At 47.6% G+C, this 15,154-nt stretch overlaps 1 protein-coding gene across 1 annotated transcript in view; it reads left to right on the top strand.

Annotated features, from left to right (window-relative positions):
* pou2f3 (POU class 2 homeobox 3) overlaps positions 1–15,154 on the top strand; it is a 46,390-nt gene that overhangs the window by 2,401 nt on the left and 28,835 nt on the right. The window contains exons 3-5 of the mRNA XM_083636470.1: positions 755–789; positions 11,885–11,986; positions 12,882–12,987. Coding sequence (XP_083492596.1) covers positions 755–789; positions 11,885–11,986; positions 12,882–12,987 — 243 coding nt within the window. The remainder of the gene's footprint in view (positions 1–754; positions 790–11,884; positions 11,987–12,881; positions 12,988–15,154) is intronic.

The raw sequence follows: 15,154 nt of genomic DNA, 5'->3' as shown, positions 1-15,154 counted from the left end.
TGCTTTGTGTATTTTATTTTACAGTTCTACCAACAGTATAAATAGTGATAATAAAACAATAAAATTGAACATTTTAACGTAATCTTAACTAAACTAAAATAGAGTATATAAACTAGTCCGCTATGTTACTGAACAGTATTACAAACTAGGGTTGGGCATCGAGAACCGGTTCCAATTTCCAAAATTCTGATTCTAAAAGGAATCTAAATTTAAATTTTGATTCTGCTTATTGATTCCTAAACAAATTTTGCATGCAGAACATACTTCCGGGTTCCCGCCCGAAAATATTAAGTGGCGCACACGGATCGCTACATAAAATGTTAATCATAAATGACAAGCAATGTTATGATCATGTGAATATGACTGAATATGACTTGTTTAATGGTTTCAAAATGTGTCCCCTGTGAAATAAGCATGTGACCTGTTTTGACCCCGCCCCTCAAAGAATCGTAATTGACAAGGATTCGATAAGCAGAATCGGAATCGGAATCAGAATCGTTAAAATCCAAATGACAAGCCTAGAACAAACTCTATGGAGAATGGAGATATTGTCCCCCTTTCTAACATACAGTATTTGCAAATTGTATGACAAATCATTGTATCATATCCCACATATTATCCTGTATACTATGTGTGAATGCTGAAAGACTTTGTATCATCTTTTGACACATTATTGTACAGATTATGAACGGAACATTATTAATCAGCCATGGAATAAAATCTTAATATATTAATCTCTTTCTTTCTCCTGAAGATTTAGAGCAAAATGGAATTGACTTCCATCGACAAGTAAGTAACAATCTTTTAAAACATATACAAACATTTCAACAGACATTTTTAACAACTTAGATACTACAAATAGGAATATAATTCCAAATCTTGTATTCCAAACACCAGAAACATTGTTAAAGCATCTTCATAAACAACAAGGTCTCCTTCAGGCAGTAGGATTGGATTGGTTTACTCAGTAACCTGGTCTTTGTTGGTCACCATAGTGCTTACTAATGAGTTGACCTAACCCTAACCTTAACCTGGTCTTTGTTGGTCACCATATTGCTTACTAATGAGTTGACCTAACCCTAACCTTAACCTGGTCTTTGTTGGTCACCATAGTGCTTACTAATGAGTTGACCTAACCCTAACCTTAACCTGGTCTTTGTTGGTCACCATATTGCTTACTAATGAGTTGACCTAACCCTAACCTTAACCTGGTCTTTGTTGGTCACCATAGTGCTTACTAATGAGTTGACCTAACCCTAACCTTAACCTGGTCTTTGTTGGTCACCATAGTGCTTACTAATGAGTTGACCTAACCCTAACCTTAACCTGGTCTTTGTTGGTCACCATATTGCTTACTAATGAGTTGACCTAACCCTAACCTTAACCTGGTCTTTGTTGGTCACCATAGTGCTTACTAATGAGTTGACCTAACCCTAACCTTAACCTGGTCTTTGTTGGTCACCATAGTGCTTACTAGGGGTGTCACGATACACTCAGTTCACGATACGATACGTATCACGATACTGGGTTCACGATAACGATACGATACGATACGATACGATACGATTTTAACAATATTTTTTTAAACTTGAATAATGACAATATATGACTGGAAAAGTAGTATTTTATTTGAAATGCACAAATACAAAACATGCTGTTGTGGGAAATTGTTATTACAATAACAACTAGAAAAAACATGAGATTGGAGATAAGGCTTATCTTGAAATAGAATGAGTTACACCGTCACTTAGATTTACTTTGAACTAAAAGGTTTCTCAGCAGTATAAATTCTCATTATGCATCTTCAGTTTTTCTTCAAACTCAAACAACAAGACTTTTCTTAATCTATTTTTTATGCATCTTCAGTTTTTCCTGTCAAGTAAACAGTTTTGCCAGAAACTCAATTGAATGGTTTCTCTCCTGTATAACTTCTCATGTGTCTCTTCAGAGACTTGTTCAACTGAACTACTTTCCACACATTGAACTTCAACAAACAAAGACGTTTCTTAGTCTATTTTTTGAAAAAAAAAAAAAAAGTTTTTTTTTTTTTTTTTTTGCGATATGAGATTTCATCTCAACGATACATATCGTGACGTTTTACTATCGCAAAATTTCGTGGGACGATATATTGTGACACCCCTAGTGCTTACTAATGAGTTGACCTAACCCTAACCTTAACCTGGTCTTTGTTGGTCACCATAGTGCTTACTAATGAGTTGACCTAACCCTAACCTTAACCTGGTCTTTGTTGGTCACCATATTGCTTACTAATGAGTTGACCTAACCCTAACCTTAACCTGGTCTTTGTTGGTCACCATAGTGCTTACTAATGAGTTGACCTAACCCTAACCCTAACCTGGTCTTTGTTGGTCACCATAGTGCTTACTAATGAGTTGACCTAACCCTAACCTTAACCTGGTCTTTGTTGGTCACCATAGTGCTTACTAATGAGTTGACCTAACCCTAACCTGGTCTTTGTTGGTCACCATAGTGCTTACTAATGAGTTGACCTAACCCTAACCCTAACCTGGTCTTTGTTGGTCACCATAGTGCTTACTAATGAGTTGACCTAACCCTAACCCTAACCCTAACCTTGTCTTCGTTGGTCACCATAGTGCAGGCATGTCCAAAGTCCGGCCCTGGGGCCAATTGCGGCCCGCGGACAGATTTTAAGTGGTCCTTGGCTTGTCTCTCAAAATATACTACACTGTATGTGGCCCTCCACACAGTATTGGTTAATCAAGCAAGTTCAATTTGCATTTTTTCCCTTCACCTAACGATGACAGCACTATCATACAGTTTGTACAAGCACCAAGTAGGAACAGCACATGCAGAACTAATGTTTTCAGATGGTAAACATAATACCTGTATGTGATTTATTTTTTATTTTTATAACCCATATGATGTGAGAAGCATCTGCCTATCCCCCCCCCCCCCCCCCCCCCCCCCCCGTGCTCATTAGTGCTTACTAATGAGTTGACCTAACCCTAACCCTAACCCTAACCTGGTCTTTGTTGGTCACCATAGTGCTTACTAATGAGTTGGTAGCTTGAAAACGTTAGGGTTGTGCTACAACCCAGGTTTTACGAGTGAGAACGAGAGCTCTCACTCTAGTGCCATATCGCTGCCATAGCAGTGCCACTGGATGAACTAATTTTTCTCCAAAAATGACCTTTTGTAAAACCACCCATCCACCAGTAGGCGGCAGCATGGTATACATGAGAATGGTGTGGCCACCCACTTACCAATCCCCGTGATTGCGTCACATCCGCCCAATTCTCATGCAACTCACTCCAACTCATCCAGCCCACTGCGCATTTCGACTAAGGATGCAGCGGTATACCGTTTGAAGGTATACCGCGGTTTGAAAACGTCACGGTATCAAAACCACTAAGATTTGGCGTCATACCATCCCCACGGTATCAGCTGTTTCCCCAAAACAAAGTGCCCAGGTCGCTTGCAGAGTGCAGCTTATGCGGCCCCTCCCCCTGGCTGCATGCCTATCTAGTAGTGATGCGCGGGTCACCCAGAACCCGCCGGGTCCCGCAGGCGGGCTGGGTTGGCAAATTATGAAAATATCGCGGGTGCGGGCGGGGCAGGCTCAGAACGTGACAAAGCAACATTATTAAATAATTTAGAGCAGTGAAAGACGCAGAGTAATTAACCTTAAAGACGTTAACTCTCTCACACGTAGGTACACACAATCAGACAGACTCCTGCTGCACTCTCTATAGCTTACATGGAGTAAATAAATGCTTCAATGAGGTAGCCTATGTGGTCTCAAAACAAACATTTTGGAAGGATTATTCGCTGTAATTATTATTTGAAGTGTTCATATAATGCCACCGCAGATTTTCTGTTGTGGACTCGACTGTGATCTATTTGTCAACTTTACTGCAACGTGAGTAGGCTGTGAACAATTGAGTGCGCATGAGGTAATTAAAAGAAATCAGACAGCGAGTCTAGCCGTATCTGCAAGCCGTGTGCGCACCTGCTGCACTACTACTGCAACATGGCCAATTGAGAGTGCATGAGGTAATTAAAATAAATGGGGAAGAATAAGAACTGTTTCTGTAGCCTGCCTAGTGCCTACCTCTATACCTGCTACCTCCATTTGAAACACTGCGGTCACGCCATCCGCACTTTGGGGAAGCGTAGTCGGTCGCGCTGAAGACCATGGATTAATTGAAGAAAGACCGACATGAAAGCAGCAGCGCAACTCATCCAGAGCAGTAGGCTACAACTGTTGTCGCGCAGGCAGCATGTGAGTGTCTGTGTGTGTGTGAGAGAGAGAGGGGGGAGAGAGACAGAGTTATTAGCTACTTTGCACACCTTGGAAGCTCCGCTGTGCTCCTCCTGAGTCCGGAGACATATTACATTAAATTGGCCGTTGCGGGCTGCTGGGTTGGGCTGGGTTCGGAATTTTCAGATATTTTAACGGGCTGGGCGGGGCGGGCTGGCTCCAATGACGGGTTGGGTTGGGGTGGGCCTTAAAAAACCCTGACCCGCGCATCACTACTACCTAGACTAGAGCACAGTAGAGAGGAGCCGCAAGGACCCCCCTGAACTTTCCCCCATCTAAAAAGACGACGTCGGCTGTATGGGAATATTTTGGCTATTGTAAAAACACAATCCGCAATACCGCGATACCGTGAAACCGTGGTATTTTTGTCCAAGGTTATCATAACATCAAAAACTCATACCGCTGCATCCCTAATTTCGACGCATCGACGCAGCAAGGCTGGGTAGTGAGAGCTCTCATTCTCACTCGTAAAACCTGGGTTGTAGCAGAACCCTAATGTTTTACTTCATTTCGAACCTCGAGCGCTCACTCTAGTGCCAACTTTCAACCATCCTTGCTGCAGGGAGCACTCCTCAGAGCGACCCTGAGAGGCATAGGTTAACAACGGACGCATGGCGAACCGCCCATGCCCTACCATGTGGTATAGGAGTGACAACGGCACTACCGCCTAGCAGTTGACAGGACCGCATGCGCAAAGAGCGAGCCGGACACGTCAAGACTGTAGTACCTAACGAATGTGTGATGAGAGGACCATGAGGCCGCAGTGCACATGTCCTCCACTGATGCACCACGCAATAGCGCCCAAAAAGTCACGACACCTTGCGTAGAGTGGGCCTTGACACCCTCCGGGGGTGTCTTACCCACCCTGGGCTCTTTGCCAGAAACAGACCAACAACTGGTTTGTAGTGCGTAATGAGCGCGTCCTCGCCACCTAGGCCGAGAGCGCCCTCACAGGACACAGCACATACAAACGTCGCTCCTCGTCCGAACTGAACGGCGGGGGACAGAAAGCTGACCATATGACCTTAGACCATAGACCTAAAGCTGGCATTGATATTTTTAGGCTGGTACGCGGGGTTAGGTCGCAACGTAACCCTGTGCCTGTCATCAGCGAATACCATGCAGGACTGTTGCACCGAGAGGTCAATCAGGTCACTGACCCTTTTTCCTGACAACAGGAAAGACAGGAATTTCAGAGTCCAAGGGCTCAAACGGGTGACCCGAGAGTCCTTCCAACACCGTTACCAGGTCCCATTTGGGAAAGACGCACCGCGAGGGCGGGCGCAACCGGCACCCCTTTCATGAAGCGCAAGATTAAAATGAGGCTTCCCACGGGTCTGCCTTCAATTCCCATGTGGCAAGCGGAAATCGCAGCCACGTACACCTTGAGGGACTGCAGGGACTGGCCCGCATCGTAAACTTGTACATGTCCTGAGAGCAGGTAGAAGTGGCCCTATGTGCAGACCATGTTTTCAGGCAAGCCCTGGGCTAGCAAGCGGTCCTGTTCAGGTACCAGGCCGCCAGCTTCCACCCGCGGGGGGAAGGGGTGGAGTACCTCCCCCTCCGCTTGGGATAGGAGATCCGCCTGTAACGGCAGCAGCCAGGGCGGTCCGTGCGCCAGGGAGATTAGATCCGCAAACCAGATCTGCTTGGGCCAAAAGGGGGCCACCAGAATGAGCTGCAGACGCTGTTCCCTCACCCTGTCCAACACCTGTCGAATCAGGGGGAACGCATAGAGACCCTCCTGGGGCCAGGCATGCACCAGCGCGTCATGGCCTAAGGGAGGTTCGTCCTCCTGGACCGAGAACCAAAATGGGCAATGCTTCACGTGCCGCGATGCGAAGAGATTGACGCGGGCGCAGCCGAACCTGGCCCAAATCTGTTCCCCCACCTGCGGGTGGAGGCACCACTCCGTCTGCCAGGGGTTTCGGTGCAAACAGCAGGTCGGCACCGAAATTCAATCGGCCTGGCACATGAATCGCCGACAGTGAGAACAGGCGGGGATACGCCCACAGGTGAATCCCCGCCGCTAACTGGTTCACTGCCGTCTGTTCAGGTGTGGGATCGCTGCCGTGTTGTCAGAACGGATCAGAACATGGCACTGCCACTGGAAGTGGCGTAGAGCTAGGCGAATCGCCTCCAGCTCTAGCACGTTTATGTGGCGAAGCTCCTGAGCTCCCCACCGGCCATTTGCTGAAAGGCCTCCGCAAACTGCGCCCCACCCCCAGTGGGAGGCATCGGTGCGAATGACAAGCCTGAGTGGGACCGGGCCCATCTGAGTCCCCCTCAAGAGCCAACAGGGGTCCGCCCACTTGCCCAGAGCCTGCCGGGCCAGACACGTCAGAGGCACCCTGCAATGACGGTCTCTGCCGGGTCCAGGCGATGACCAGAAACCATATTTGGAATGGGCGCATGTGAAGCCTCCCCAGCGGGAGCACGTCCACCGCTGAGGCCATAAGCCCCAACATGACTGTGCACTGATGCACTGACAGGAGCGCCCCAAGCTTATCGCTTTGGCTGCCTGCATGGTGGGGCTCTCATGGCCCGAGAGTCCAACTCCAGCCCCAGGAAGGTCGCAACCTGTGCTGGGACGAGGCAGCTCTTCTGCCAGTTCACCAAAAACCCCAGGGTCTGCAGGTGATCTGTCACCGCAATGGTGTGCTCCATGGGGCGGGCCCTCGAGTCCGCCACTACGAGAGCGTCGTCGAGGACATGCCGAAAGGCAGGACGCAGAACTTGTGAGCTCTTCCCAGAAAGGAGAACCTCAGGTATTTCCTGTACCAATGTACTACGGGGACATGGAAGAACGCATCCTTCAGATCCATGGAAGTAAAGTAGTCCCCCGGCCTCATCGCATTGAAAAGGCGGGGGAGGGAAAGCATGCGAAAAGGGAATTTCCTCAGCGTCTTGTTGAGGCACCGAAGGTCCAGAATCGGCCGCATGGAACCGTCCTTCTTGGGTACATCGAAGTACCTGTGATAGAACCTGAGCGCTCCTCCGCCTTGGGGACCGAGGGTATCGCCCCCTTGGCGATTAGCATGGAGACCTCCTCTTGGACCTCCCGTCCGCCGCTGAATCGGGAACCCCGTCGAAGGCGGGCGGGGGTCTGGCAAACTGGAGAGCGTAACCCTTCTGCAGGGTGCGCAGTAACCATGGGGTTGGAGAACATAGAAGCCTCCAGGCGTGGAGCCTGTTCGACAACGATGGTCTCTCGTAGCAAAACGGCCCGGTATCCGAGTCTCTGGTAGTATGTAGGGTGGGCCTGATCCGGGCCTGAACCGATGCCCTGACGGGGGGAGAATATGGGGGAGCAGGGTGTGAGGAGCTGCGCCCACCTGCCGCATGGCCCATTCCGCAGATACAGGGCATGCCGGGGGAAAGTCCCTTATGCAACCTCTGGGGCGAACTAAGGCAGGGCAGCACTCCCGCCGTGCGGCTTTCGCTGGTCGGGGGGACTGCGGGAAAAGGGCCTCTTCCGAGCTCGGGGCAGAGGTCCGGCGTTGGACGCCAATGACGGTGGGCTCGTAACACCATTTGGCGACCTGCACCGACATGGAGCACCCTGAAGGCCGGAAAAAATCCCCTTGATGGCTCCAACCCGATGTTGGCCCGTAGGCGCGCACACTGGAGGGCTGTCATGCTGCCAGGCGATTCCCGCCGGCTGGGGGCATCCTGAAGGCCAGTTATGGAGGTTCCTAGGAGAGCTCCCGACTGACGACGGGCCCTGGGCGCTGTCGACGGTGGGCTTGTCCTGGATGCTACAAACTGAGGCCAGGCCGTGACCATGGACCAAGGTGAGCTGACCCCCTTGCCAGGCACCCTGCGGCTGTAGGGGGCGCCCCAGTGAAGGGACTGGGACCCTAGAAGAGCTCCCAACCGAAGTCGGGCACTGGGCACTGACGACAGTGGGCTTGTCCTTGAAGCTACAAACCACTGCTGCCGCTGCTGCAGCGCAACCAGCTGCGGGGTCCAGGATGGCTCCGCTGATCTATCCAAGATCCCTCCACTCCAAGATCCCTCCGCTCCAGCCGCCCGGCGGCCGTCACCTCGTTGCTGTCACGGCAAAAGGGACCAGACCACGGCGGAGTCCTGCCATTGCCTTTCCAGCTGCTTGGTCATGTTCTCCACTGAGGGCCCGAAGAGGCCCAAGGGAGAGATCCTGTCCCCAAGCAGCTTCCTTTTATCGAGCTCTGCCAGCTGGGTCAGATTGAGCCAGAGATGGCAGTGCATAACAACGGAGAAGGCCATGACCTTCCTGGAGGTCATGGCCAAGTTGTTGGCTACAGCGGCCGATTGGCCCACTGCCAGGTAGGATTTTTCGGCCAATTTGGCCGTCATCTGGCACGCCTTGGACGGGAGGGTAGGCTTGCTGGAGATGGGGGACAGGTGGGCCGCCACCACCTCCTCCAGAGGGGGAATCCTTGTGTAGCCCAGCCGGTCCTCGCCGTCCAGAGGGGCATGTAGTGCGGTGGGTGGGGAGCCTGTAGGTTCTGGAAAAAGCGCCCCTGCAGCACTGAAGCTGGGGTGGGGTGGCTCAACCCAGGAAATGCCCAGCTTAGCTGCGGCCGTGGCCATCATTCCCCTAAACTGCTTCTGGTAAGGTTCGTTTGCGGCAGGGCGAACGTAAATCTCGAGGGGCTCGTACTGGAATCCTCCTTGTTCCAATTCGGCCAGCATGGGCTCATCTATCCCATCGCAGTGGAGGCAGCTCGTCCAGCTCTCGCTGAGGGGCTTGGTCCTGTAAGCCCCCGGGGGCAGGGACATGGCAAATGGCGGCCTGGTCAGACTCGACGGACAAGTTCCTCAGAGGCGTACCGCTCGGAGGCACCTCATCGAGGAAGAGGGAGGCCCTGTGACGCAGCACTGCCCTGCGAAAAACAGCGCAGCGGCTGCAAGTGCGAGGGTCGAGAAGCACCCGTGCCGCGTGTTCGTGCCCTAAGCAGAACACACACCTAGCATGTTGATCGCCTGATGCCAACGTAGCTTGCATACGGCACACCATCTAGCTTGTTCAACCCTATCCATAGCTAAGCAAGAGGGGAAGAAGCTAACGAAGGAAGCTTAGCAACTCTGAAGTGAACTATAGCAACCTCCAAGCCGCACCCTGATGAACAGGGAAGAAAGTCACCAAGCCTAGTGGCTAGTTAATGGCTAGCGTGAGAGGAGCTTACTGGCTAATCCGTGAAGAAGCTACAAGCGAACCCAGTAGGCTAGCGCATGTGCACTAGAAGCATAAGCGGCAATAATGCCTAACCCGAGCGGGAGGGCAAAGCTAACACAGCCTGTCTAAACCCACAGGAAAAACAAGCGTGACAAGCAGCAGACTAGCTAATGCTAGCATAATGAACCTGAGAGACAAGCGCGAGCTAACACAAGCCTGTGAAAGTGAGCCTCTACCCTGAGTACAACACGGGGAAGCGAGCATAACTCTCTCGTAAAAACTCTCGTAACGGGACAAGCCCCGTCTTTTATTGTCACACGAACACCACAATACATGCATGCGGCCACAACACACTCATGCTGACGGTGGCCGGTGAAAAGTGTCCTCTGCATTTAACCCATCCAGGCATGTCCTTTCCTCCGGGGGGCAGGCCAGGAGCAGTGGTCGCTTTCTCGTACAGCGCCCGGGGACCAACTTCGGATGTTGTCGTCACTGGTCGGATGACGATGACGATCTGATCTTCTGCATGTTTTTTAGTGGGGGGGTTATATACGGAGGAACCCCCTGGGGGAGCACGGGGAGAACATGCAAACTCCACACAGAGAGAAAGGCCCTTACGACGAGATACCCGACCTGGGCAGTAGGCACTGAAGATATGGGGGGGAACACAACCACAGTGTCCCAGGCGAGAATCGAACTCAGGACCTTCTGACTGTGAGGCGACAGCTCTACCACTGAGCCACCGTGCCCCGTGTAACGGTGCAAGCTGAACGCTAGCGGCTAGCCAAGCTAGTCAATCTCAGAATGAAAACTCCTCATCTGAGGAGAGAGGTCAAGAAAAGCTAGTAGAGGCTATTGCACAGCGGCAAAGCAACACTTAGCAGACAGTTTTATGAGCTAACAAATAGAAGGCGAAAACACTCTTAGCTTTTGATGAAGCCGGAACGCGGTTCTGGCCCTATATATATGACTATATATATATATGTGTATATATACTATATATGGCCCATATATATATCCCAAATATGCCTTGGGGTCATATATATATATATATATATATATATATACCAGAGATGGGGTCTTGGACTTGAGACTTGGACTTGAGTTGCACTTAAGTCACACACACAGTGACTTGAGACTTGTCCTCAAAGACTTGAAACTTGACTTGGACTTGAGATTTGGGACTTGAACAATCTTTATTTTTGTGTGTATTAACATTAAGGAAAGGTATATTAATAATAATGTCAACTAATCAATGCTGATGCTGTATGCTAATAGATGGAGTGTGGATAATACAGTAGCCTACATGCTTTGAATCCCTTAGTTTTAGCTATGCAGTGTTCTAAGCAGACTGGATGGCATGCAGCAGATGATAGAACGCTCATCCATATGAGACTTGAGACTTGAATTGGACCATAGCTAAAAGACTTGAGACTTGACTTGGACTCTAGCTCAAAGATTTGAGACTTGACCTTACAGAAAATGACTTGCGAGCATCTCTGATAAATACACACACACATGCACGCACGCACACACACACACACACACACACACACACACACACACACACACACACACACACACTGTACGTATATATATCACACACATGGCCTAAAACTGGTTTTATATTCTAATATTTGACAAATACATTAAACTGAATGCTCCCTTGGAGTGATGCTTTTTGGGCTGCACAGGGTTTGAGAAGATGGATGGAGAAGCACCAAGAAGTATATCTAAATAATTCACAAGAATATAAGTTTGGCGTTTACATATATACTGATGTCCTACTAATTGAATATCTTGCACAGATGTAAGGTGTTTACAGACTTGATAATGAAGCTCAATTTGAATATCGGAGCCTGAAGCCATATTAAAGGTGCCGACTCCACTATCAGCACTGTTTATGCTAGACTTAAAACTGAGGCTGAGTTCCTTGACTACTAATATCCTCGGGACAAACCAACTGTTCTCGCACATTATTGACATCACTTTTGATAGACATCAAATAGTTTCCAGCTATTTGGCTAATTCTTCAAATATTCCTTTTGGCAAAGGACAGCTTGTCTTTTAGTGCTGCTGTTTACAGGAAGTGCCATGGGTTTTGGGGGGGCGGGGGAAATTTGCATTTTGGCTTGCCCAAGGGGAGGGTGAGCGTCTATCACTCTTTGTATCTTGTTTTAAAAGTGTAGTGACCAAACTGGTCCTTGAGCATGTGTACACGAATGTGTGCACACTTTCCCTCCATACACACACGCACAGACAGACAGACATAAACATGCCCATGTATCCCTCAGATTATTGCAATACTTCACATGCACTTAACGCCAGCCAACTTGTTTAACTAAAACTGATCACGGGCAAAAACGTATGTATGTATGACTTAAGTATGAAATGTTTGGCTGTGCTTTTTGGTGCCTCAGATAAAGACAGAGGATATCAACGATTCGCCCCATTCTGTCACCTCACTGAAGACATGCCACCTAACACAGGGCTCTCCGGTGCCTGGGGGACAATTGACTGGGGTAGGACATACACAACCTGAGCCTCAATCAATAGCATCTATACTACATGTTGTCTAAGCTATACCATCCTGGTAGCACTTTACATTACAGCTTGGTAACAACATGATAATGAATATGTGTGAGAATAAAGAATAGTTCCATGTACTTACCAGCGTAATAACCAGGTAATAGCTTGGCATTAACAATGGGTATAGCTGGGTAATTGGACTGAAATTGATGTAATAGGCTAACAGGGTCAGACATGTTGGGTAATAATGGGGACATTTAATTTCATGGTATTATTAGATTAAACCAAACATCTAGAGACGTAGGGATTACCTGGAAACACTTCCCAGCTAGCAATCTGCCGACCCCGATAGTGGCCGCCAGTGTTAATACCAAGCTATTATCTAATTATTACTTATTTATTATCACACTATTACCCAATACTGTACCATGTTGTTACCGAGCTGTAATGTAAAGTGCTTTCACAATCTTTTCTTCAAAGAATGGTTATTATTTTAATACTAAGAAATGAGGGGAGGCAGGTAAAATATCTGCAACCACACGTGCCCTTATTAACCCCCTTTTTTACCTAAAACATAATTGAGACAACAAAAGACAACAGTACAATAAAATAGAGGGTAAGCTTGTTAATTGTTTCGCAGTGAACATGACCACTACTGTTAAAAACACTAGCTGACAAAGGAGAAAAGGTTATTGTTAATAAGGAAACAAATGGGTTATTGCATTCGTCTCCTTATTAACAAGAACCTTTTCTCCTGTGTCAGCTAGTGTTCACGGCCAATTAATTATCAAGCTTACCCTCGATTTGTGAATTTTGCTAGTGAGTAGAAAGTAATATTGCAGTGTTTTGTTTTGTTTTTAAGTGTTGTAATTATTGCTTTGCCCGCAGGAGCTAGCCTCTCTCCACACCATGCAGCAGCTGGTTCTGATGCCACCGTCTCATCTGTCCTCCCCCTCCTCCTTCCTGCTGTCCCAGAGCCAGAGCAGCCACCAAGGTAGAGTTTCTCTGTTACTGAGTCAACATGGCCAACCAACACAACTTTCTGTAGTCAACATGGCTAACGAACACAACTTTCTGTGGTCAACATGGCTAACCAACACAACTTTCTGTAGTCAACATGGCTAACCAACACAACTCTCTGTAGTCAACATGGCTAACGAACACAACTGTCTGTCAACATGGCCAACCAACATAACTTTCTGTAGTCAACATGGCTAACCAACACAACTTTCTGTAGTCAACATGGCTAACCAACACAACTCTCTGTAGTCAACATGGCTAACGAACACAACTGTCTGTCAACATGGCTAACCAACATACCTTTCTGTAGTCAACATGGCTAACCAACACAACTTTATGTAGTCAACATGGCCAAGCAACACAACTTTCGGTAGTCAACATGGCTAACCAACACAACTGCCTGTAGTCAACATGACTAACCAACACAACTGTCTGTATTCAACATGGCTAACCAACACAACTTTCTGTAGACAACATGGCTAACCAACACAACTGTCTGTAGTCAACATGGCTAACCAACACAACTTTCTGTAGACAACATGGCTAACCAACACAACTGTCTGTAGACAACATGGCTAACCAACACAACTTTCTGTAGTCAACATGGCTAACCAACACAACTGACTGTAGTCAACATGGCTAACCAACACAACTTCAACATGGCTAACCAAAACAACTGGCTGTAGTGAACATGGCTAACCAACACAACGGTCTGTAGTCAACATGGCTAACCAACACAACTGTCTGTAGTCAGCATGGCTAACCAACACAACTGTAGTCAACATGGCTAACGAACAGAACTTTCTGTAGTCAACATAACCAACACAACTGTCTGTAGTCAACATGGCTAACCAACACAACTGTCTAGACAACATGGCTAACAACACAACTGTCTGTAGTCAACATGGCTAACCAACACAACTGTCTGTAGTCAACATGGCTAACCAACACAACTATCTGTAGTCAACATGGCTAACCAACACAACTGTCTGTAGTCAGCATGGCTAACCAAATAACTCAACATGGCTAACGAACAGAACTTTCTGTAGTCAACATAACCAACACAACTGTCTGTAGTCAACATGGCTAACCAACACAACTGTCTGTAGTCAACATGGCTAACCAACACAAGTGTCTGTAGTCAACATGGCTAACCAACACAACTTTCTGTAGTCAACATGGCTAACCAACACAACTTTCTGTAATCAACATGGCTAACCAACACAACTGTCTGTAGTCAACATGGCTAACCAACACAAGTTTCTGTAATCAACATGGCTAACCAACACAACTTTCTGTAATCAACATGGCTAACCAACACAACTGTCTGTAGTCAACATGGCTAACCAACACAACTGTCTGTAGTCATCATGGCTAACCAACACAACTTTCTGTAATCAACATGGCTAACCAACACAACTGTCTGTAGTCAACATGGCTAACCAACACAAGTTTCTGTAATCAACATGGCTAACCAACACAACTTTCTGTAATCAACATGGCTAACCAACACAACTGTCTGTAGTCAACATGGCTAACCAACACAACTGTCTGTAGTCATCATGGCTAACCAACACAACTGACTGTAGTCAACATGGCCAACCAACACAACTTTCTGTACTAATCAACATGACTAACCAATACAAATGTCTGTACTAGTCAACATGGCTAACCAACACAACTGTCTGTAGTCAACATGGCTAACCAACACAACTGTCTGTAGTCAACATGGTTAACCAACACAACTGTCTGGGACCAGGCCTATACAGAAATATCACTAAACTGGCGTAAAAAGGTTACATAAACGTCTCCAAAATGCACAGTGCCGTGTGCGCAACGGAGCTGAGGCTGACGTTGGGTTGGAAATGGTCATACAGGCCAGAATAGCCTACTACATCTAAGCAATTTAATATGGGATCGCCTGCACACAGATTATTCATATCTAGGCTACTCCTGCATTTTGCAGCTGCAACTGTGTTGCTTTTGGCCTGTATGATGTGATTGAACTTCATATTATTTCCAGCATAGTCCTTGTATGAAATATGGAGATATGCGACTCTGCTGCCAATAGCCTATATGTGACCACAAAATAGGCTATTTTTTATAAATGAAATCAATGCCTGCACGTACCATGTCAATTC

Source organism: Poromitra crassiceps (assembly GCF_964638095.1).
Source record: "Poromitra crassiceps genome assembly, chromosome: 1".
Classification (NCBI taxonomy): domain Eukaryota; kingdom Metazoa; phylum Chordata; class Actinopteri; order Beryciformes; family Melamphaidae; genus Poromitra; species Poromitra crassiceps.
Note: the sequence above shows the minus strand (reverse complement) of the source record. Positions and strands in the feature narration are given on the sequence as shown.